Here is a 25,765-nt window from a genome sequence, read left to right on the forward strand (position 1 = left end):
AAAGAGAGTTTTGCAAATAGGCTTACACTGGCTCTTCATTGAATTTTGATATAGTTTTGCTCCTTAAAATTTACATAAGAACATAAGAGAAGCCATGTTGGATCAAGCCAATGGCCCATCCAGTCCAACACTCTGTGTCACACAGTGGCCAAAAAATTATATGTATATATTTTACATATATATACACACTGTAGCTAATAGTCACTGATGGACCTCTGCTCCATATTTTTATCTAACCCCCTCTTGAAGCTGGCTCTGCTTGTAGCAGCCACCACCTCCCGTGGCAGTGAATTCCACATGTTAATCACCCTTTGGGTGAAGAAGTACTTCCTTTTTATCCGTTTTAACCCAACTGCTCAGCAATTTCACCGAATGCCCACGAGTTCTTGTATTGTGAGAAAGGGAGAAAAGTACTTCTTTCTCTATTTTCTCCATCCCATGCATAATCTTGTAAACCTCTATCATGTCACCCTGCAGTCGACGTTTCTCCAAGCTAAAGAGCCCCAAGCGTTTCAACCTTTCTCCATAGGGAAAGTGTTCCAACCCTTTAATCATTCTAGTTGCCATTTTCTGCACTTTTTCCAATGCTATAATATTCTTTTTGAGGTGCGGTGACCAGAATTGTACACAGTATTCCAAAAGAGACTGCACCATCAATTTATATAAGGGCATTATGATATTGGCTGATTTGTTTTCAATTCCCTTTCTAATAATTCCCAGCATGGCATTGGCCTTTTTTATTGCAATCGCACACTGTCTTGACATTTTCAGTGAGTTATCTACCATGAACCCAAGATCTCTTTCTTGGTCAGTCTCTGCCAGTTCACACCCCATCAACTTATATCTGTAGCTGGGATTTTTGGCCCCAATGTGCATTACTTTGCACTTGGCCACATTGAACCTCATCTGCCACATTGACACCCACTCACCCAGCCTCAACAGATCCCTTTGGAGTGCCTCACAATCCTCTCCGGTTCTCACCACCCTGAACAAGTTAGTGTCATCTGCAAACTTGGCCACTTCACTGCTTACTCCCAACTCCAAATCATTTATGAACAAGTTAAAGAGCATGGGACCCAGTACTGAGCCCTGCGGCACCTCACTGCTTACCGTCCTCCACTGCAAAGACTGCCCATTTATACTCACTCTCTGCTTCCTATTAATTAGCCAGTTTTTGATCCACAAAAACCTGTCCTTTTACTCCATGACTCTCAAGCTTACTAAGGAGCCTTTGATGAGGAACTTTATCTAAAGCTTTCTGGAAGTCAAGGTAAACAACATCTATTGGGTCTCCTTTGTCCACATGTTTGTTCACCCCCTCAAACAACTGTAACAGGTTAGTGAGGCAAGATCTTCCCTTGCAGAATGCGTGCTGAGTCTTCCTCAATAACTCATGTTCATCAATGTGCCCACTCATTCTGTCCTTGATAATGGTTTCTACCAACTTTCCCGGTATTGAAGTCAGACTGACTGGCCTGTAATTTCCCGGATCTCCTTTGGAACCCTTTTTAAAGATGGGGGTGACATTTGCTACTTTCCAATCCTCAGGAACGGAGGCAGATTTCAATGAAAGATTACATATTTTTGTCAGAAGACCCACAAGTTCAACTTTGAGTCCTTTCAGATTGTTGTCCTAGGACATAACTGCACTTCCATTGTTCCTTTAACAAAATTTTATTATCCTGTAATATTTTGCAATAATACTCATAATCTATTATTAAAAGTTCATACAAAAACATTACATTTTTCTCCTCCCTCCCCCCCTTTTCATGACCTCCAATGGTGTATTTTAAGTAAATTGCTAAAACTAAAAGGTATTTTTTTCAAATAAAGAATCTTCATTAAAAAATCTTACAGCAAGAAGATAAAAAGGAAAGAAAAAAACATATGTAATAATTATAATCCATCTTCATTATAATCCTTTAGTCCTATCAAAAGAAAATTCAAAAGAAAGTATATTCCCATATTCCTGCTTTTTGACTATAGTCCATGTATACTTCCTCCAAAGTATTGACTATTGTCAAAAATCGCCAAGTATCCTTTAACCTTCCATTGTTTTTCTACATATATTTCAAATATTCCCCATTCATTTTTAAACTCCTCTAGATCATTTTCTTTTAAGATTCTTGTAAGCTTGTCTATTTCACTCCAACGCATAACTTTTAAAGTCCAGTACCACTTTTCTGGTATTTTATCCTGCTTCCACATCTGCGCATATAATGTCCTTGCAGCTGAAAGCATGTACCAAATTATCATTCTATCTTGTTTCGGAAATTTTTCCATTTGTAATCCCAACAAAAAGATGTTGTCTCACTCACCTGGCTTCCAGGCAGACAAAAGAGGCCCATCCGGCTTCACTCCCCTGCAAAAGGAGGCAGCCTCCAAGTGACAATGCTCTCCTCTGAGTTCAGCTAGGAAGCCAGTCACAGAGGAGAGCACACCATCCTGCTTTTGTCAGTGACTGGATAGCTTATAAGTTAAGCATGGTAGATCATCTAATGTCAAAGTACTGAAGTCATGTGATAAGGATCACAAGGCAGGCTGATGCAATTCCTGGAAGTCACTGAAGTCACAATGAGTCAGCATATTCACTGATATGTGGGCTGAACTATAAAAGGAGCTGAATGCCAGAGTCTTTTTCCTCTCTGTATTATTGGTAGTCTGGCGAAGCATTTTGAAGCTCTGAATTGTGAATATTGTATATATACTACACTTCTGTGTGAATATCTGTAAATACACTAATAGTCCTGGAAGAACTGGTGTGGAGTCTCTCCTTGTCAGCGTGCCTATTCTTATCAGCCTATTCGGACAGCTCTCTGCTAACACTCACTCTCTGTCAGGGTTATGGGCCCAGACTGTGAGCTGTGCTGTTGAGGCTATTTTTGGCTGTGAAGAAGAGAAGTGCAGGGCAGAAGTGTATGAGTGAGTTCGAGGAAAGTGCCGAGGACATCTCGTTATCCTTGTCGGTGAGTGACGAGGGGGAGGACGGAGTCCAGCTATCAGTGGAGGTCGGTGATATGGCGCAACTGCAGGCTGTGCTGGTGGAGAAGCTAACCTCAAATAATTATGCTGTGTGGTCTCTCCGGATGGAATATTTTCTATGGAGGGAAGGACTGTGGATGTTTGTTTCTAACCCTCCTGTGAATCCTACAGCTAATGAGGCAGCACAAGAGCAGAAGGCTCTTGCCCATATTATTCTTTGTGCGGGAGATGATCAACCTATCTACGTTAGAGGCAAAGCCACCGCCAGCGAGGCTTGGAATGCACTGCGTGGTATGTATGTACGCACAACCGCTAGTTCGCTTATGGCCTTGACACGAAGAATGTACCGTATACTGATGAGCCCAGGCAGTTGTGTAAAGGAGCATATCAAGGCTCTGACTGATTGTTTCGTGGAGTTGGAGACAAGAGGAAAAATTGTTGCAGTTGATGATCGTGTTTATATTTTACTTTCATCGTTGCCGAGTGAATATTTGCATCTAATTACATCGTTAGAGGCTGTGGATAGTACACTGCTGACTATGGAATATGTATGTGCTTGACTCTATGATTATCAGGACAGGATGACTGCAGCATCCCATTCTGGGAACAAAGCCAGTGCACCTGCTGGTGGGAGTGAGCAGAGCTCTGTGCCAAGTTTGCATCCTGTTGCGAGGCAGCAGCAGGAAGTCGGCCCTGTTGCTCTTCATGTACGAAAGTGCTATCAGTGTGGATCTACAGCTCATATCAGATGGTTTTGCACTGAGTCTGGAAAGCAGCGGAAGAAGACATCACCATCGTCATCTGGGAGCCATGAGCAAGCAAGACTGGTGACTGCAGGAGCAACTAGACTACAGTCTGTTTGGCTGGTGGACTCTGGTGCAGCCAGTCATATCTGTACTGATAAGGCTTTGATTAAAAATGCCCAAACACTTGTTCTAACACATGTAAACCTCGCAGATGGGTCTGAGTCAGAGGTAGTATGCAAAGGCCAGGTAAGTTTTCCAGCTCTGGGGTGTGAGCTGGAGGAGGTGCTCTGCGTGCCAGAGCTGAAGTCTAATTTGCTAAGTGTAAGTGCATTAGCAAAAGCAGGGTTTGATGTGTCTTTCACTGTTACAGACTGCAAAGTGTCTAGAAACGGAAAGGTTCATTCCCAGGCGAGAATGATTGATGATGTATATGTAGTGGAAAGCATGTCTGCAAAAGCAGAGCAAGTGTCCAATATATGTCCACATGATTCATGTGTCCATTTGCTGCACTTTAGACTTGGTCATTCTAGCTTTCACACAATAAATAAAACTTTGTCACTGCTACCACATGCATCAGTGAAGAACTGCAAGGCATATTTAGACTGCCAAATATGTAAACAGATGAAAAGTAAAGCATTCCCTGTCACTAAAGAAAGTCTGAGAGTGTCTAAAGGGCCACTAGAGTTGGTCCATACCGACATAGTGGGACCATTCCTAAAGAGCCACTCATCAAACAAATATCTGTTATTGATAATTGACAACTGTACCAGATATTGTTGGTCATTTGTGCTTAAACAGAAGTCTGAAGTGTTCAATTGTTTCAAGTTGTGGGCAATGAAAGTGCAAAAACTTGGGGTGCAGCTGAAAGCTGTACAATCAGATAAAGGTGGAGAGTTTATGTCTAATCAGTTTAACACATGGCTGGAAAAACAGGGTGTTGTGCACAGAGTAGCAAACCCAGCAACTCCCGCAGAGAATGGAATTGTGGAAAGGGGGGGGGGGAGTGCAGTGCTTCAACAAATGATGTATGCCATGTTGTCTGATGTAGATTTACCTATAGCTTATTCGGCTGAAGCAATTTTGATGACTACATTTCTGCATAACAGACTATGGACCAAAGCTACAGATAATATTCCTTATCTAGTTCTTTATAATAAGGAACCAAGCTTAGAATTTCTAAAAGTGTTTGGCTCTAAAGCTTGGGTTAACATCCCTTTACAACTAAGAAGGAAAGGAGGTGCAAGGTCCAAGAAACTAGTATTCCTAGGGTATCAGACACACATGAAATCATACAGATTCAGTGATTCAGATAAAAAGATCATGTTAAGCAGATCAGCAAAATTCAGTGAGCATGGAAACTGGCAAAGAATTCATGGGACTGAAGGAAAGACTCATGTGTGGTTGCCATTAACTGATAATAGTTCTGAGTTAGAGATTAAGCCAGAAACTGAGCAAGTGCCTGTTAATTTAAAACAGGAGGTGCCTGATCATGAGCAGAGTACTGATCAGGTGCCGAGAGTGTCTTCCCGAAGCACCAAGGGAGTTCCTCCTGTCCGATATGGATACAATAACAGTGTTAATCATGTATATATAACTGAGCCTGAAAGTTATAATGAGGTTTTATCACTCCCAAAGGAGGAGAAGGAAGCTTGGCTGACAACTATGAAAATGGAGTATTGTTCCCTGTACGAAAATAATTTGTTTTCTCAAACAAGCAAGCCTAAAGGGAAAAACATACTTTCATGTTGATGGTTGTTTAGAATAAAACAACTAGCTGACGGATCCGTGCAATGAAAGGCTAGGCTGGTAGCCAGAGGATTTTCTCAAAAATTAGGCTCCGACTTTGAGCAAGTATTTGCACTCACTTTGCGTGCAGAGACTTTTAGAGCTGCATTGTGCAAAGCCGGATCACTAAACAAAAGAGTGCATCATATAGACTTTGAAACAGCTTACTTAAATGCTCCTATTTCAGAGGAGCTGTATATGCAGCAAATTCCAGGTTTTGAGGACAATACTGAGCATGCTGTGTTACAATTGCACAAAGCATTCTACGGATTGAAACAATCGGGGCATGCCTCGTATACTTGTTTGAAAGAGGCTTTGCTGCAGGAGGGATTCCAAAAGGGCTTGGCAGATCCCTGTATGTTTACCAGGCAAGTGAAAGGTTCAGAAATAAATCTATTTGTTTTTGTTGATGATTTGCTGATAATGTTTGATTTGGATGAGCAACTTAATTGGTTCTTGGACATGGCGAAAAAGTTGTTCAAAATAAAACATCTAGATACTATTAGTTATTACCTGGGAGTGGAAATAATAAAGAGTGCTGAAGGATATTTTGAACTGTGTCAAAACAGAAAAATCTACACGTTACTAGATCAGCATGGATTGAAAAACGCACATAGCATGTCCACGCCAATGACAACAGGTTATGCAAATGAACCAGACGAGAAGAAGTTGCCAGATATACAGGCATACCAGTCCCTAGTGGAATCTTTGCTTCATCTAGCCTGCTGGTCCCGTCCAGACATCTGCTACGCTTTACATATGCTATGTAAGAAAGCTGCTAATCCGTACAAAAAGGACTGGACAGCAGCCAAAAGAATTTTAAGATATCTAGGAGGCACAGCAGAGATGAAATTATCTCTAAGGGCTGGAGAACAGCCGCAAATGAGAGCTTACTGTGATGCAAGCTGGGCAGATCTCCCAGAAGCAAAATCCAGATCAGGATTTGTAATATACCTAGGGGGAGCACTCATTCAATGGAAGGCTATAAAACAGTCACTAGTTGCATGCAGCACGTGTGAGGCTGAATTTAGTGCATTGAATGACTGTGTACTCAGTATTGAGTGGATTGTACAAACGTTACAAGATATGAATATGCATTGTAAATTGCCAATATCTGTAATGAGTGATAGTTCTGCTGCCAAACAGTTGGCTGAGAACCTCTGTGCAAAAGGGAGGAGCAAACATATATTAATAAGGTATTAAAGTGTGAAGGAGGCAATCAGCCATGGTGTTATGTCATTGGTAAAATGTTCCACAGACAATAATATTGCAGACCTGTATACCAAATGTTTGTGCACAGAAAAAAATGTCAAACTAACAATGTTGTTAGGCATGCATTAACTTATAACCTAAGGAGGTGTGTCAGTGACTGGATAGCTTACAAGCTAAGCATGGTAGATCATTTAATGTCAAAGTACTGAAGTCATGTGATAAGGATCACAAGGCAGGCTGATGCAATGCCTGGAAGTCACTGAAGTCACAATGAGTCAGCATATTCACTGATATGTGGGCTGAACTATAAAAGGAGCTGAATGCCAGAGTCTTTTTCCTCTCTGTATTATTGGTAGTCTGGCGAAGCATTTTGAAGCTCTGAATTGTGAATATTGTATATATACTACACTTCTGTGTGAATATCTGTAAATACACTAATAGTTCTGGAAGAACTGGTGTGGAGTCTCTCCTCGTCAGTGTGCCTTTTCTTATCAGCCTATTTGGACAGCTCTCTGCTAACACTTGCTATCTGTCAGCTTTAGGGTGGGTGAAAGTGCAGCAGGATGGGGGGCACCCAATGGTGCCTGGTAGGTGGACTGGTGCCTAAGGCAGCCCCCTACCTTACCTACTCCCATGCATCAGGCATCTATTTCATTCTCAAGCTCGTTCTTTTTCATGATACTGATTCCTTCCATCATTCAATTACCATGTTGTAAAAGTTCCTGGTTTTCAATCTGTTGTCTGTTTTGCTCTGATCTTATCAGCTACTAGAGATCTGCCCCTGTAACATTTCTCATCACAATTCAATCTGATCCATGGCTTCTTTTGGAAAAGTGACATCAAAATAATGGAGGGGGGTATTGAAACTTCAGGATGGGAGGTTCATAATAGTCCTTTGGCCACAGCTGATCACTGAAGCACATGAATTCACACAACCCATCAAGGTGAAAGGCCAAACAAGCTCGAAGCACAGAATCATACAGACTATATGACAATATGGGCAGCAACAACAATTGCAATTTCTACTGTTGGAATTTGGCCCAGTAATGTCATTAGCATCTATGATGCATCATAATTCAACCTTCTCCCTGCTAGGTCAAGAAAAATATTTGGGTGAATAAGTGTGCATGGGTATAAAGAGATTCATAAGCTGATGGTACATCAAAAAACTTTCTACTGTATTGTGGGACATGTAATTTCTTATGAGGAGACCATACCAATATCTATTTATGTGGACTTAGCCACCAATGAGAGATGGTTTTGAGTCTTAATGTGGACATATGGTATTGGGCAGGTGTGTTTTAAAAAAAAAAAAAAAAAAAGCCCAACAGGAGCTCAGCAGGGCTCCAAGAGGCCACCACTGAAGCACAGCTCAGTCCCGCAAGCTGGGCAAGTGACTCAGGCCCCAGGAGGCCTTCCCAGTTCTTCCTTCCTTTTTTTGAAGCCAGTAGGAGTAGTGCTCCAGTGCGCTCCGGCTCAAAAAAAAAAGCCCTGATACTAGGTAACATGCACACCTGGGTTTCCAGTTTGGTTTGGAAATCTATTACTCTCTATTTGATCTGCTTGCAGCGCTGATCCCAACTGCGGGTGACTGAGGATGGACATAAAGGACAATAGGCAAAGTTGAGATTTCAATGTCATTAAATTTTCATGTGATAACTGAGATTTTCATTATTACTACTTAATTCTGAGATTATGGCCGATTCTGCATTGATGTTTAAGCCAGAGTTTCTGTGGACTGAAGCCGGACTGAAGCTGGCTTATATAACTCTGGAGTAAAGTTGTGCAATCCAGACTGATCAGGGAGAAATGAACACCAAGGCTGCATTTCTGCACTGTATCCACAAGGTGGCGCCATTGCTCTCATTGTAACATCTGATTTGCCTGCAAGTTGGCACCAAGAAAAAAAAATGTTCTGGCCCATGTAGCCCTCCAGAGGTCAGAGAGCTGATGCACAGCACACTACTGTGCACCATGGGATCCCCTCAAACCTCCGTGAGCCTTCACCGCAAAAAGAGTCCGGAGGAAAGGGGGAATTTTCCCAACAGAGATGGAGCCTAAGGGTCTGGGTGAGGTGGAACATATTCTGCTGACATTCATGCATTGCATATTTTCATATCAAACGCGAACAGAGTGTAAACGTCTCCCCCAGAAGTCTGTGCAAGTGCCTATTTGCTTATGTAAACAGTAACTTCAACGCAATAGGATATGACCATGACATGTGTTCCCATGGCTGAAACAAGGGGGGGTGGGGCTTCTAATGAATGCCGCCTGGCCAGACATTCCCCATCTCTCTTTCTCTCCCTCCCTCCTCCAGGAAGTGTGCTTATTTTAAACAAGGCAGGAGAAAGTTCCTCTCCCTTCCACCTGCACAAGAAGATTACCACTCTGCGTTGGCAGGGGGGGGGGCGGGTCAGAAGACTTTTGCCAATTAGTAAGCAGAGACAGTTTGGTGTAGTGGTTAAGACCGGTGCTCAGGTTGCCATGTCCGACTCAACAAGTATTTGAGGACTTTGGGGTTGGAGCCAGGAGCAAGGGGTTGAGAAGACAAGCACGGCAGAACTCTGAAGGGAGCTCCGGCCATCATTTTTAAAGGGACCATACTCCTTTTAAATGTCGAAAATCCATTGGGAATAATGAAGGATAGGGGCAACTTCTTTGGTGGCTCATAGAATTTATCCCCTCAGCACAATCGTTTTGAAACTTGGGAAGGTTTCTTAGGAGAGGCATCAGATGACATGTTGAAGTTTTTGTGCCTCTTCCACAAATTACGGCCGCCCCCAGAACCCCAGATACCCATGGATCAAGTCTCCATTATACCCTATTGGAATCAGTCTCCGGTGGGTATAATGGAGTGCAAAGTGGAGATTTCCCTCTCCTCCCCTCCCCTACTTTCTGATGACCCTCAAGCAGGGGGAGTTTTATGGGCAGTACAGGAGCACTGCTGACTGCTGTGTTTTGCAAATGTAAATGTGATATTTGCTTCAGGGATATATAATTCACAAGGTGAGAGTCCTGGAAAAGGGTCATTTACATATCAATTCCCACTAAAACCCATGCTTGCTGCCCCTACTCAGCCCATCAAATGCGTGACTTGTCCAGTTGACGGGTGCCATCTCCCACCGGATTTTCCAAATAGGCGTTTATATGCATATCTGTTTATAAGTCTGCTCTTTACAAGGGAAGGTGGGCCAGCCCAGGGAGGGCCGGTTTTGAGGTAGTCTGTTGTCCGAACCAGGGAGTCTGAGCCTATATCAGGACCCTGACAGAGCCCTGTAATCGCAATATGTTCAGAGAAGATAACCTCCACATGAGTGCTCCTCCCAACTTGCCAGCAACCCACACATTCTGCTCCCTGGTTGGGTCTGGGTGAGCTAATGGACGTGGTGGTGGAGGATGGGCACCTAAGCGCAGTTGGTCTATTGTAAGCAGGTGCTTGCTAGAACTGTTATTACAATGCTTATGCTTATGTTTTTAAAACATTGCCTATAAACAGGAAGACCATCATGCACTGCGTGTGATCGGGTTCATCTGCATAAGGCAGCCCACTTTCCAAATATGCTCGAACAAACCCGAGATATATTTCTGAGATATATTTCCACGTGTATTCCGACAAGAGACTAGGCGGACCCCTCCCCCTTCACTCCAACAGAACAAGAGACAAGGGCCCCTCCACCTTCAGAGACTATAGAAAGGCCACTCCCCCTTCCAGCAAACAGAAAAAGAGGCTAGGGCCCATCCCCCTTCAAGCAAACAGAGGGCGTGTTGAGGGACGATCCTTTTAGTGAGTGACAGGTCACGTTTATAATGGATTGCTCTATTTTTCACTGCATCAAGGGGGAGTCCCCCCCTCCCAGCCAGACCCTCATGGATCCACGTGATTTTTGCCTTGGAGCCCCCCAAGCCCTCCACCACAGAAATCGTGGATCCACAGCTTCGTGGCAGCGCCACGGACCAAAAACTTGCTTTTGGACCACGGAAACTCGTGGATCCACATCATTTTAGCTTCAGATCTCCCCAAGTCCTACATCCAGTCACATATCATGTCCATGGGCAGAGTTTCCACCACAGAAATCATGTGGCTGTATGGAGGGCTTGGGGGGGTCCAAAGCAAAAATCACGTGGATCCATGAGGATCCGTGGTCCCAAAGCAGAAGCTGCTCAAGCAGCAGTCCATGCTGTGAAGCAAAGTGCATAACCACTAACATAAAGGAATGTGTGCAGACTCGGGAACAGAGCAGGCTTTCCGCACACGTTCAGAACTGCAGCCACTCATGGCGCTAAAGCTGCTGCAGTGTTGCCACCACCTAGGTTAGATCCCCGGGGAAGCTGGTGCAGATAGCTGTCTCTAGGTTGACTACTGCAGGCCATAATTCATAGCTGCACAGATCGAGAATCCAGCTTCCTTTTATGCAAGGCGTCGATGAATGGTGAAGCTGAGGGGACCACCATCCTCTCCTTTGGAAGGCAGTTTTGAAAAATCACAAGCTCATGTTTCCCAACACCTACCAATGCGGAGAGGACGCCTACTTCAAGCCTTCGTATTTCAACCAATGCAGACTTACAGGGCTATATGCTTTGATGTGCTGCGGAGCACAGTGCACAATTTTTGGTCAATCAAATTAATTTAAAGTAAATGTATAGTTAAAGGGAGAGAGCTTGGAGCTTTGCTTTTTCATTTGTTAAGGTATGCCTGGTTCAAGCAGGAAAGGTCGTATTTCTATTACCGAACTGAAGGACATTTCGCGGTTTGGCCTGAAGGCAGCTGAGCCTGCAACCACTTTGAAATGTAAATGGAATGACTTGCCAGGGTGTCGCTAATCGCTTTCTGGCGCCCATTGAAAAGTAAGCTTTGGAAACCATTTGCTTTCTCAAGTGTCTATATTTACATAATGGCTAAAATGGGAAAAACTGATTCGCTTATGTTCTGACCTTGGATTCCTTAAATGATATTATAGCATCATGAAACCCTCTTATCCATCCCAAGCAAGTCAACCACTTGGTCAATTATCTCTCACAAACCTGTTCTACTTATTAGGAACCACCCAAGTCGCTTGTCAGCCAGCAGCCCTATAGGGTTGTTTTTAAAAAGATGATAAGAAAATAAGATGAAAAGATAGTTAAGCAGGGTTAGGCATGCTGAATTTGGTGTGTCACAATCGCCTTCACCTTCCTCCCCCACAACAGACACCCTGTGAGGTGGGTGGGGCTGGAGAGGGCTTTCACAGCAGCTGCCCTTTCAAGGACAACCTCTGCCAGAGCTATGGCTGACCCAAGGCCATTCCAGCAGGTGCAAGTGGAGGAGTGGGGAATCAAACCCGGTTCTTCCAGATAAGAGTCCACACACTTAACCACTACACCAAGCTGGCCCTCCGGATTCTGCTGGATTTCTTGGAGGCATGCCTCATTAAAGGTTGCATATCAAGCTAGCTCTTATAAAAGGCATATTCATAGCTTTTTTATTAATTGAATGGAATGCTAATGTGCTTGAATAACCATGGCGATGAAAGCACACCTCACCTCACCTTCAACCACCCACAAGGAAGAATAACTATGCAATGTTTCAGAATTTCAAAGGAACAGGAAATCTTTATTCCAAGTAGAAAAAAAGGGATGACATTTGAGATGGGAAAGATGTCATGACAAGTGTAATTGGGCAACATAACAGCATTCTGGGAACTCCACAGAGAATTACAGCTAGACTGATCAATACATTGTTGATGCTATAGGAAATCTATGATAATACGGAATTCTAAAGGAGGTTTGCCATTGACTTTATTCTTTGCAATGGAGCGTGGTGACTAGAACACTGAATTCACACAGATTCGTCCTCTCCCTTGCCCTGCCTGCACAAGAACGCCTTGGTTGATCTGCAGTTATCTCTTGCACAGAAACCTCGGGAATTCTGCCTCTGGAGGGAGATTTCTCTTGAGAGGAAGGGGGGGGGTGAGGGTAGGAAGGGGGGTGGAGGAAGGAGAGGGTGGAGGGATTCCCTTTTTGCTTCTTTTTTTTCTTCTTCTGCTCTCAGGATTCCTGTTCCTACGTAAATCACATCACTCAATTAACCTACCCAATGAGGGGGCAGAGTGTCACACCAATGGAAAATTGGGGTGTCATATGTGTAATATCCAATCAGACCATTCGCATCATAGATCCATCCCCCAACATAGGCATTTTAATTACACTGGCCAAATGACTTTATGGCCTTGTTTTTCCCAAAACTGGTTCCTTTGAAGCTCCCCAAAAGTGATAGATTTCTCACTTAGTGTCAACCATGGATGGGCATCCATCAGGTGGTCAGGGGACTGGCTGACTTTGATGGCCTTAGCAATTAATTGCTAATAATGAAGGCAGCTAGGAATAAATAATGAAGGCATAAGAATAGGAATAAATAATGAAGGCAGCTAAGAAGAGTCTTTTTTTCCCCCTCCACTGTAGGATTTTGAACATCCTGAGGCTGTCTTCCAGAGCACAGCCACCGTCTTCTGCATTCCCATCCTCAGAAACGATTTGCCTCCAGTCTTATCCGCTGTGAATTGTAAAGAGAGAAAGCACAATGACATATTTTTCTGCATTGATTTCTAAAGTTTTACAAATCATCAGAAAGCTATGGCACCGCAATGCAAAGGAAAACGAGAAGTGTGTTTTCAAGAACAGGAATTTTAGGGAAACTGAATGACTGATTTCAGACCAGTCACAGGCTTACAGCCTAATCTGCTTCACAGGGTTGTTGTTCAGATCATATGAGGGGAGAGAATGATAAGAACTGCTTTGGCTCGCCCCCCACTATGAGGAATGACTAATTCTCCTATATAGAGGATGCAGGGAAGTCAAAGGTGATGGAAAGCTGAAGTCAGAGGGGCAAATAAGAGGACAAACATAGGTTGTCAACTCCAGCTTACGAAATTCCTGGAGATTTAAGGGGCTGGGCCTGGAGAGGAAAGGGGTGGGACCTCAGAGAGGTTCAATGCCATAGTATCCAAACCAATAATTTCCTCCTGGAAACACTGCTGCAAATCTGCAGGTGAGGGCTGGAGATCACTCAGTGTTACAACTGCTCTCCAGATGCCAGAGATCAGCTCACCTAGAGTTGGGGGGGGGGGGGGAGGAATGCCTTCACTTGGGTGGGTGGGAAGACAGCAGGGGTGGTAGACACTTGCCTAGAGGCCTTGAGTTGTGCCTTTCCATGTTGATGGGAAATTCCTGCAGATTCTCTGGTGGACTTTGAGGAGGGCATAGGAGTTAGGGCTTCAGAGTGGGGTCTGCTGGACCCAGCGATTGACTGATTTCAGACCAGTCACAGACTTCCAGCCAAACCTGCCTCACAGGGTTGTTGTTCAGATCAAAGGGGCAAGAACAGAATTATGAAAGCTGCTTTGGTTCCCCACTCTGCACTGTGAAGAAAGACAGCCCTTCCAAATAGCCCTTCCACGCAGGCAGGCCAGACTTCTCCTCCAGCTGCCATCCACAATTGCCTGCGTGCGTGGAAGTAGGGATGGGGGAGGGGGGGAATCAAACGGCCACAGCAACTGTACTCACCTCCCCAAATTCCACCCTTCCCAGGCACCATTTCCAAGCCAGAGTTGGAAGCCCTATGGAATCTGAAAGCACTCCTCTTAAGGTGGAAAGGAGTGCCTCCCAGAACCAGTTGAACAGTACCTCTTAGGTCAGCAGAGGACCTCCATCTTGTCTGGACTCCATTTCAATATATTATATCTCATCTAATTTATTACTAACTGTATGAGCTTGCTTAGAGTTATGGCACAACCTTTGTGCAACACAATCCAGGTAGAAAAAACAATAGATCTGGCAATACATCTGAAGGGTACAGCTTTTCCATCATTGCAGAGGCTTGTTGCAATTCTGTTGGGGGAGGAAGGGAGGGTGACTGCCTCTGATTCCCCCTCCAACTTCTGACCACCTTTTTGTCACCCCACTGTTCCTGGGGACCCACTGACCTGCAGGAGTACCATTTGAGGGGAATGTGCAAAAGGCTGCAATGGGGGAGGTGCAGAAGATACATTCATTTACAGTCTCCATTCACATTATTTACTGGACTTTTTCTTCAATAGAGAACTAAAGTTGGTGGTTCTTGTTTTAAAATCCGTGTTTAAATTAGACAAGAGTGCTGCCGGATAAGAAGATTGTGTGGGAAGAAGTGTACAGCCTGAAGGGAAGTCTGTCCCTTCAGGCTGTACACTTTGGGAGAACATATTTTGGACCAATTTTGTTCAAAATGTGTTCAGACTCTCAATCCTAAAGCCTGAAGTCTTGGTGCTGCTGTTGAGGGAACGCTTTTTTACTTGCCTCAGAGCGCAGCAAAAAAGTTAAGCTTAATTGTACTCACAAGAAGCAATCTGGAAATGATGCAGCAATTATGCTTGATAGCCAAAACTTGTCATGTAACAATCGCACAGCAATTGGTGGGTCAAAATTGCGCTGTGTAGTTCTTTCATTAAGAAAGATTTGCAGTGCGGGTTAAATTAAAAGAAAAGTATTTACCTGTTTCAACTCGCGGTGATGCTGAAATATCATCAGGATTCAAAGTTAGGAGAGCCCCCGGAGTGAACAATTCCTCAGATCTAGCTCTTCAAAATATGGGCAGGTTATAGGAGAATTTCCAGATATGTTTAATAACGCGTTTATAATCAGCACGCATTCCCTCAGCTTTGGTACGGCATTCCAGAGCAGAGCGTCTGTGTTCTCTCTTGGTCATCTCCACAGAGATCCGTTCATAAATATCAATATTCCTGAACTTTCTCTTCCCCCAAAAGTGCAGAAAATGCAGAAAATTGGGAACTCCTTCCATCTTTACAGTTGGAGAACTTTTGCACCAATGTGATGAGCAAAGAGACGCATTTCAGCGGTTGCAGCAGAAGGAGGGACGAAATGCACGTCACATAGGAGCTGACCAATGATGATTGCTGCAGGAAGCGCCACCTGCTGGTGGTAATGAAGAAAAGCTACAGAAAGAATAAAAGCCACTGAAAACCCTCTTAAAAACAGCTCTTGGAAAAGTAGGATCAACACCGTGGTTAATGCAGCTTCACTCCTGTTCCAGGATTTCAAGTGTAGATCCTAGCGAAAAAGCAGGAGCTAGACAGGCCAGTTTTCAATGTGGATTGAACCACCTGAGAGGGTAGTATTACTGGGTCTTTTGCCCAGTGCAGAATCGGCCTATGATAAAGTTGGAAGATGCACAGGAACGAGCGTTAAAACTGGAACCTATATGTTTTGTGATTCCAAAAATGTGTATGTGTATGTGAGTGGACCAATATAGTAGACATATGTATAAACCATTTTATTCATTTATTAAATTTTTTATGGTGCAATGATGCCCCAGGACAGCCCAGTCTCATCAGATCTTGGAAGCTAAGCAGGGTTGACTCTGGTTAGTACTTGGATGGGAGATCACTAAGAGCGTCCAAGATTGCCACTGCAGAGACAGGCAATGGCAAACAGTCTATCACCTTGAAAACCCTCCAAGGTTGCCAAAATTCAGCCAGAACTTGACTGGACTTTACACATACATTTAAAGTCCACTGTTCCCAATGAGTATCAAATCAGATCACACTGAAAATCAATGACATTGTATATGAAATCTAATAAACACAGTATGCCAATACAACCACTATGAAGAGACTTCTAATGAGCAGTGAACTAAGATTTAGGATTACCAAAATCTGAAAAAAGCAAAGCATGGCACAGAGTGTGACTATAATGAAGTAAAAGTGTACTTTTAAAGCAAGTACATTTATTTATAATTTTGCATAACTGTAGAATGACAGGGTATCTAATGAAAACCCTGCAGATTTAATGCTGGGAAAGAATGCATTCAGTTTAGACAGTGGGCAAGTTCCAGCCAGGTTTTTTGCTGGTGAAAAAGGTAGCAGGTAGTCTGTGTTGATCATGAAAAAAAAGATGTACTGGTAATAATGCGACTTGCACAGTCAAAGACCATACGAGATGGGGACAAGGAGGAATCATGATTAACAATGAATGAAATAGTCGGTTGGATCCAAACAAGCATATATGTATTAATAGAATAGAATGGCACTATGCAAATCCACATAGATCTGTATGTAAAGCAGTTCCCATTAAATTAGATGACCAAAGTATCCATTTCCTCTGGGCACACCAAAATATACAGAAGCTGATAACTGAAAATTATGAGAGGGGAGAGGAGTTTTTCATATAGCCACTGTTATTTAAATATTAGATTACAGGTATGAGTTTGGTTAGTGAAAAGGAGAAAGTTTATTAGATGGCTGAGTTCTAATAAATATATCACTTATCTCTAAGCTATTATATCATTATCTGAATAACAATCTCATATTCTAATTTCCTATACTGTTAAACAGAACCTCCATGTCCAGAGGCAGAATGAATTCAGGTTTGCTTGTTGAGCAATAAGAGAAGGAAACTTTAGCTTCTGTGCCCTTGCTTATGAGCCTCCTGAAGTATCTACTTGCTTGTGAGGAATAGCTGTTATTGGGCCTATAGGTCTCATGACTTTCATTAATTGTGTTCAGACTATAAGTTTTTACAGGTTTGGTCCCAGCCTGTTTGAAAGAAATGTGCTGCTTACTAACTGCATGCACCTGGTGGGCTTGACAGCTGGCTTAAGACGCTCCTATCTAGTTTGCAGCTGGCTATATGGACTAACCAGCTATTCCCTTGACTGGCCAATGGCTGAATGAAAGGGGAGCACTGGGACATTTAGTTGATGATGGCCATGGAAAATAAAGGCAACTCCCTCCTCCTTGATATTGTTTTTAATGAGCTGCTGACAATTGAGGAAGCAAGCTTTTCTTCTTCTTGTTGTTAGTAAGCCAGCTTTTAGTTATTGTTAGGCAAGTGTTGGTATTTTGTTACTTGCTATTGTTGGCACCTTCAGAATAGTTTCTGTCTAGCTTACATTCTGTTAAACCTGACAGATTTTGTTTATTATAAATTAAAGGGACATTTTAACTTTGTGCATAGAGTTATGTGTTGAGTGCATGCATCTACACCTCAGAAATGAACCCAGGGGACTGTCTGGTCCTGACATTGGTCAATATAGGAACCAGGAAGCTGGACTTGATGGACCCTTGGTAGTATTCAGTAAGGCTCTTCTTATATACTTATTCACTTGTAAAGTTTTTTGACACCTTTCTTTAATGCTTCCTTAACTTCTTTGTTTCTTAGGCTGTATATAAGAGGGTTAGCAAGGGGAGTCAAAATGGTGTACAGGAGAGAAAACACTTTGTTCAGGTCTCTCAGGCTGCTAGAGTTTGGCAAGACATAGACAATGATCAGAGTCCCATAAAAAATGGTCACCACTAGGAGGTGAGAGGAGCAGGTAGAGAAAACCTTCTGTTTTCCAGAATTAGATGGGATTCTCAGGATAGAAGTGATGATACAAACGTAGGTTGCCAAAGTCAACAAGAAAGGTGGAAAAGCACATATGGATGACAATACGAAACTTAAGACCTGTATTGTCCTTGTGTTGCTACAGGACAGACTGACTATTGGGGCAAAATCACAAAAGAAGTGGTCCATCTCATTGGAACCACAAAACACTAGCTGAGAGATGAAAGAGGTGGTGATGGTGATAGCCACCAACCCACCCATCCAGGAACCAACAGCTAGCTGAGCACATAGTTTGTCATTTATGAGAGTAGCATAATGCAGTGGCTTGCATATGGCTAAATAGCGATCAACAGACATGGCAGCAAGCAGGAAACACTCTGTTGTAACAAGGACACCAAAGAAATAGAACTGGGCAATGCAGCCTATGAATGAAATAGATCTGTCCCCTGTCAAGAGACTATACAGCACCCGGGGAAGGATGGCTGAACTGTAGAAGGTCTCCAAGCAAGACAAGTTGCCCAAGAAGTAGTACATTGGGGTGTGAAGATACTCATCAGACACAACAATCACAACAATGAGGAGGTTCCCGCTGATGGTCATAATATAAATTGCAGAAAGAAGCAACAGGAGTGGAATCTGGGACTCCCAGCCAGTCCCAAACCCCAGGAGAATGAACTCGGTAATCCTTGTTTGATTTCCTCCATGTTGTGTTTGACACAGTGCCATGCAGACAAACCAGCATGCTGGAGAAAGAAAATGAAGAAAAAGAAAGTAGTTAAATTCAAAGAAAAAGCTAAACAAATTGAGAAACCAATTTGCTCTATTTGCATTAAAATTGAATTATTTATTCTAAATTTTTAAAATTTTAATGGGGATATAGAAAACAGAAAACAGGGAAATAGGGAAAAGGGGGAAATATATTAAGTAAGCTTTGTTATAATTACACAATATATGGACAGTTTTACAAATACTAAGGATATTTCTTAATCATTGCTTACATATGTTATATAGCAATTAGTTTAACAAATATATGACATAAAACAATGTATTAGCATATTAACATGAGTATTTCATACTGAGATATATATGAATAGCATCATATAACATGATTGTTTAGAAGTCCAAGGTAGCTGCCTATTAGAACCTCTATCTGTAATCTATAATATTCTCATACTTTCTAGTTTATTCTGCTATATGATGTAACCTCATAAGGACCATTATAAAGCTGTCATCCTAAAGTTTGTTATAAATAAAGGAAAACACAACCAATGCTAATAATGTTTTGTATTAGGTCTATCATATAATATATATTATACTATAGTATATAATGCGTTAAGTCTATCATATGATATTATCATATACCAACAAACCCACAAATCTTATTTTCTGACCATGTGTCAAATGCAGTAGATTCTATACAGCTCAGTCTTATGCATGCTGACTCATAAGTAAATCCTACAGCATTCACAAAATTTTAATCTCAAGGTTTAGTAACTCTTTGTAAATCTGACTGTATATCAGATGTATATCTGAAAATGAAATGTTAGCTGTCCTTGCTCTTGGGTTGTTTAGAGATGCAGAATGTCTACTCTGATTATTGCTTTTCATATCATCCTGAAAGCATTTGGCAGGCAACTATGCTTATTCAACAGTCTCATGTTTACACCGCAGTGGCTTTACATGGAATAACCCCAATTCCCTCTAATAATGTTCATCTGTCATTAACAGAAATAAATTAATAGAAATTAATAAAATCTTTCAGTATCTGTATATTTTGGTGTGCTCAGAGCAACTGGATACTTTAGTGATTTTAGAATCATAGAGATAAGAGGAGCCATGCAAGATATCCAATCCAATCCTGTGCTCAATGCAGGATTAGCCTAAAACATTCTTGACAAATGTTCATTCAGCCACTGCTTGAAGACTGCTCACCACCTCCCTAGGCAGCAGATTCCACTGCTGAATTACTGTCACAGTTAAAAAAAAAATCCTAATAGCCAACTGGTATCTTTCTGCCCATAATGTAGACCCATTGTTGTGAGTCCTATCTTCTGCTGCCAACAGGAACTGCTCCCTGCCCTGCTCTAAGTGAAAGCCTTTCAAATACTTGAGAGCAATTGTGTCCCCCTTCAATCTCCCCTTCTCTAGATTGAACATTCCCAGATCCTTCAGCCTTTCTCACAGGATTTATGGATTTGCATGCATATGCATAGTGCAAATTGTTCTTTCATAATCTCATCTTGATCATAATCTCAGATTGAAGGGCTAAAGAGTGAAAATGCCAATTATCACATGAAAACTTTGTGTGTTGAAGCTTCAACTCTGCCTTTTCCCTCCTTATACAAATTTATGTGAAAAAAACTAATTTACCATGAAACAGGTGGATTGTAAAATCCTGCTGCTATCCTCTCCAGCATCAAGAAGTCAACATGCGGGCTGATAGTAGAGGCTGCAGTAATCGGTCTGAACAATCTGAGTAATTGTAAAATGCATCACCTGTTCTTCTTTCAGTATTTATAGACCTTCAAAGGAGTATAAAAACACTTATTTGGTTATTAATTTATTTTTTAAAAAATTGTGGTGGAAGACATAATCTCCCAAGATATCTATACACAGGAGAACAATAAACACTTTTAAACAGAAGGAAAAAATGAATGCTTACCTCTGAGTGAAGAGAAGAATCAAAACAATTTTTTTTATATATACATTGTGTTGAATTTCAGCCGAGATATCTGGGCATGTACATGCATTGATGTAATATGCACAGGGGTAGGACTGAGCAAGATTCCTGCCAGTGTTCTCCCCCAAGTACCATCAGTGGTCACTCATGCAGATGTGTGGGAAAAAATCAGGGCATAGCAGTGCCATGGACTGCCACCAAGTGTGACCAGGGCTGCAAGCAGATCATATATAGGTTGATGACTTTCGCCACCAATCTGGAAACCAGGGAGTGCATATTACCTAGTATTTGTATCTGTGAACATCCCAATGCTATATTCAAAACCCACATTAAAAGTCAAAAGCCAACTCATTGGTGGGTAAGCCAACAGGCATGGACACTGCCATCTCCTCCTAACAAACTATAAACCTTTGAAGAGGGTCAAGCCACAATACAGTAGAAAGATTTCTGGTGCTGCATCAACTTATGCAATCATCCTACACCCATGCTCGCTTAACCACTCAGAACTCTTTCCTGATCTTGTTGGAAGAGGGCTGAGTTATTAATTTAATTTAATTTGCAATTTATGCTCCGACCTATTCTGCAAAGTGGGCTCAGGGTGGCTTACAACATTAAAACATTGCAATAATAAGTAAAACATATCAAATTAAACACAACAAATTTAAAATTTCATAAACATAATACACAGATTAAAATAATTCCAACAATAGTACCGCCTGAGGACATAGTTCAGCAGTTGGTACAACTTCAGCTAATTAACACTACTTAGCACAACTTTAGATTATTGGCACCACTTAAGATTGTAACTCAGACCCTTGACCCAACTCAAGCACATGGATAGTAAAGTGCTGGGGGAAGGTTTCAGAGGACACCTGGTAGATTAAAAGCCTGGTGGAAGAGCTCCGTCTTATGGGCCCTGCGAAACTTTGGTAAGTCCTGCAGGACCCAGATCACCAATGGGAGCTCATTCCACCAGGTAGGGGTCCAGATTGAAAAGGCCCTGGTCTCGTTGAGGCCATCCAGGCATCCTTAGGACCAGGGATCACAAGAAGATGTTGTGTAGATGATCTCAAAGCCCAGAGGAGCTTGTATATGGAGAGATGGTCCCAAAGATATGCAGGCCCCAGGCTGCATAGGGCCTTAAAGGTAAGGACCAGCACCTTGAAATGGATCCGGTACTCCATAGGGAGCCAATGCAATTCATGCAGCACTGACTGCATTTGCATCCGTATAGGCCTCAATGCTAATAACCAAGCTACTGCATTCTGCATCTGCTGGAGTTTCCAGAGCAGAGTCAAGGGCAGCCCCATGTAGAGAGACTTACAATAGTCTAATCTGGAAGTGACCATTGCATGAATCCCTGTGGCTAAATCATGGGGTGCCAGATAGGGGGCCAGCTGCCAGGCCCGCCTTAGATGGAAAAAGGAGATCCTTACAGTGGCAGCAACCTGGGACTCCATAGATAAGGTGGCATCCAGGACTACCCCCAAGTTCTTCACCTCTGTCAATGGCACTAATGGAGTACCATCGAAGGTTGGGAGCCTGATCCCACTCCCTGCCCCCCCATGCCATTACAGGTGGTAGTGCACTACTGACTAAAATCCCAATGACAGCAAATAACAACCAATAATGCTGCCTGCCCTCTCATATAATTTGTATGATACTGCTTAGAGTTTATTTGATGTTTTGCCTTGGTAGGTTATGTTAGTTCATGTGCTTCAGTGGTCAACTGTGGCCTTAGGACAATTATGAAGCTCCTGTCCCTGCAGTTTGAAACCCACTCCCCAATATTTTGATTTCTCTTGTCCAAAAGGAGACACAGATCAGATTGGATTGTAAGGACCAAAGTTCCAAGAACAGATCTCCAATAGCTGATAGGATCAGAAGAAAGCAGAACAACCATAATTGAATTCCTTCTGCCGGGTTTTGGATATCTAGAATCCAGGAACTTTATGACACAACAGTTGGAGGACACAGGGAATTTGTATAAACTGAATCAGAAAAAATAAATTTGAGAATGAAATACCAGCTATCACCACAGGAGGGCACATTTAAAAGAAATATGCATTTATTCATGAGGTAAAAATTATCTCCCAGAAACGTGATATATATTTTATTTTAACACACTGAGGAGAGATAACAATATAGTTTAACATATTTCAAGTACAACCCACATCAATGAAAATTTAGCATTACATTATAAAAACTTAATCATCATACAAACCTCCAGACATCTGCGGCTGCACAAGAGGATGTGGCTGAGCATCTGCTTGTGTGAATGTGATGGTCATTCACAACTAATACCACAAGGAGGATGTTGTCCACCACAAACTCAATGAAAAACAGAAGCAACTGCTGATCCCTGAGATCCCCAAAGCCAGGAAGAAGGAATTTAGTGACAATTGTGAAGGGACGGTGGCTTAGTGGTAGAGCATCTGCTTGGTAAACAGAAGGTCCCAGGTTCAATCCCAGGCATCTCCAACTAAAAAGGGTCCAGGCAAATAGGTGTGAAAAACCTCAGCTTGAGACACTGGAGAGCCGCTGCCAGTCTGAGTAGACAATACTGACTTTGATGGACCGAGGGACTGATTCAGTATAAGGCAGCTTCATATGTTCATATATATGTTCATAATTGTTCCATTTTCTTGTACTGCTTTCCCCATGCTGGTAGCTCAAACCTGCAAAGGTCAAATAAAGTACTCTTTAGTGTGGTGAAAATCACCATACTAGATATTGGTCAATAGATATTGGATGTAAATACCAAAGACATACACTTAACCCATCAAGGGAAAAGATGAAACAAACTCCAAGCACAGAATCATACAAGCTGTTGTCAACCATCTCCATCCGCATGGTCCTAGAATAAGTGAGTTGAAAATGGCAGGTCTTCATCACTGTTAACACCATCTTAGTGTTAGCACTTTTTCTCCAAGTGTTTCTTGTGACTTTGACCTCTCTATGAAATTATGGAAGGAAGAGAAGGCTGTACACTGATGGTTGAATCCACAGAACATCAGTGTTCACAATCCTGGAGCATTTAAGGGGCAAAACATTTGTGTGTCTTGTATGCAGTGCACTATGGCAGCTCCATTCAGCAGGATCAACTTTGTTGAGGATCCCAGTGTGCAGGAACATTGGCCTTGCATTGGTATGAAAGAGCACATTTTGCTTTATGGCTTCTCCCTGGAGTTGTAGATTGCCTAGGACTAAAAGGAGAGCCCCCATTTTTTTTCCAGAAACAATGTAAATTCAAATTATTTAAGTGTGCAGGTCTTTGAAGTAGGCTGTGAGGGAAATTTAGTACCATAAGATTATATGAGCAGTGCTTACTGCTTTCAGGGTGGTGGAAAATATATGGAGTTGGACAGAACCAACTTTTTCACTCATTCTCTCTTTATTACAACCACTGTCCCCCAAAGCTTTTTGTCTTTTTGGTGGCCAAAGGGTATCAACTTGTCCTTTTTTTCACCAGCAGAAAAGCAGTTTGGATACAATACAGGAGAAGATCACCAACATGATCCCTTTTTTGGTGTCCTCCAAGTGTTTTTAGAAAGTCAGTATGGTCATGTGCTGCTTTTGCCCACTAAGGCTTCTGATTGGCTCTTGGAGTTTTGATTGGTTGTGCAGATTTTTTAAAAAAATGTTATAGTGTCAAAATTCTGAAGGTGCCCATAGGCTAAAAAGATCGAGGATCCCTGCCATAGAATTTTATCAGCTTTGTTTTCTTGTTATGCAGATTGAAACCAGCCTCGTATCTACATGTGAAAAAGCAAGTTTAAAAGTATCACAAATAAACAAGCATTGTTAGATAGGATATGCAGATCTCATACCCAGTACATGCCACCACCACCATTTTCTGTAACTAGTATTAATTAGTTACATTTTCCTTCTTAGCTCATCTGAAGTTCTTTTGCATGGTACTCCCTGGAGCCAGAAGTTATGACTGCCTCGTATCACCCCAGAAACCAAATGTCTCACTAGAATGTCTAATATAGAAGCCCCTTCTAAAGAGACTATGAAGTTCTCCTGTGGGATGGTAGAAAAAATGAAGTGATGAGAGAATCATCCAGATAAATTATATAAGGTGAAAACAAAGGTGATATAAAAACACATTTCCAGGAAGAATGAGGAGAAATGAAAGGGAGACTGTGTCCTGAACAGGACCACAGAGGTAAGTGAGGAAATCCAGCACTGTAATCACTTCTTAAACTGCAGTGAGTAACAAGAAAGGGATAGTAAGGAAACATATTGTCTTTCAAAGCTAGGTGTGAGAGGATTTTCCATGCTCCAATCCCATCAAAGTTCATAGATATTCAGTTGGTTCTGGTAAAGGAATGGATGGAGTTACTGTCTTTTAGTACTTTAATCATGAACTTCTTTTCATCTCTTTGAGCCTTAAATTGTGCTTTTTAAATTCCTTTTAATCTGTTATTAGCCACTTTGGGAGTTTAGGATGAAAGGTGGGATATAAATTTAAACTCTTTCATTAATTCAATGGTTCATTCAAGAACATGTTATTGTGGATGGTTAAACTCGGATATTGTGAACAGATGTTGTTTCTTTTGCCAACTCCTGAAGTCACCAGCAAAAGTAATGGATCCCCCTAACCATACAGCAACACTTGGCAGAGACTACTAGCAGTTCTTCAGCAACCCCCAATCCACTAGTTGTGGATTGATCTCAGAAATAAAAACCTGTTAGAACATACAGGAAAGGGTTGTTTCCAGCATTTCTACCTGATTGTCATCTGCATAAATGCCATGTTTGGGTCCAAGGAGCTTCTCTGCTGACATAACAGGCTGTTTGACTGCCAAACAAGGATATGCTGGGCACCATAAGACATATGTGGACAAAAACGATGTGAGTTGGGGGATGAGTGAAAAAATGTCTACCACTGAGCTATGGAACTTCCTAAGCTCTGTCTCTAAGCGCCCTATCCTTTAGTACCTGGTCCTTACATACAGTGATTTCCTCCACACTAAACTGCATTTTTTGACCTTGCAGGTTT

The 25,765-nt window shown here is 42.2% G+C and overlaps 1 protein-coding gene across 1 annotated transcript; it reads right to left on the reverse strand.

The window, feature by feature from the left end:
- Nucleotides 1-17,852: 17,852 nt before the first annotated feature.
- Nucleotides 17,853-18,803, reverse strand: LOC132583599 (olfactory receptor 6N1-like). Its single transcript, XM_060255220.1, has one exon. It carries the CDS (start codon nucleotides 18,801-18,803, stop codon nucleotides 17,853-17,855), a length of 951 nt encoding a protein of 316 aa, XP_060111203.1.
- Between the last annotated feature and the right edge of the window lie 6,962 nt (nucleotides 18,804-25,765).

Source organism: Heteronotia binoei, chromosome 15 (assembly GCF_032191835.1).
Source record: "Heteronotia binoei isolate CCM8104 ecotype False Entrance Well chromosome 15, APGP_CSIRO_Hbin_v1, whole genome shotgun sequence".
Taxonomy (NCBI): Eukaryota; Metazoa; Chordata; class Lepidosauria; order Squamata; family Gekkonidae; genus Heteronotia; species Heteronotia binoei.

What these genes read in the sequence shown, in the direction of transcription:
- LOC132583599 (XM_060255220.1), bottom strand. Translation starts at nt 18,803, where the DNA reads ATGGCACTGTGTCAAACACAACATGGAGGAAATCAAACAAGGATTACC.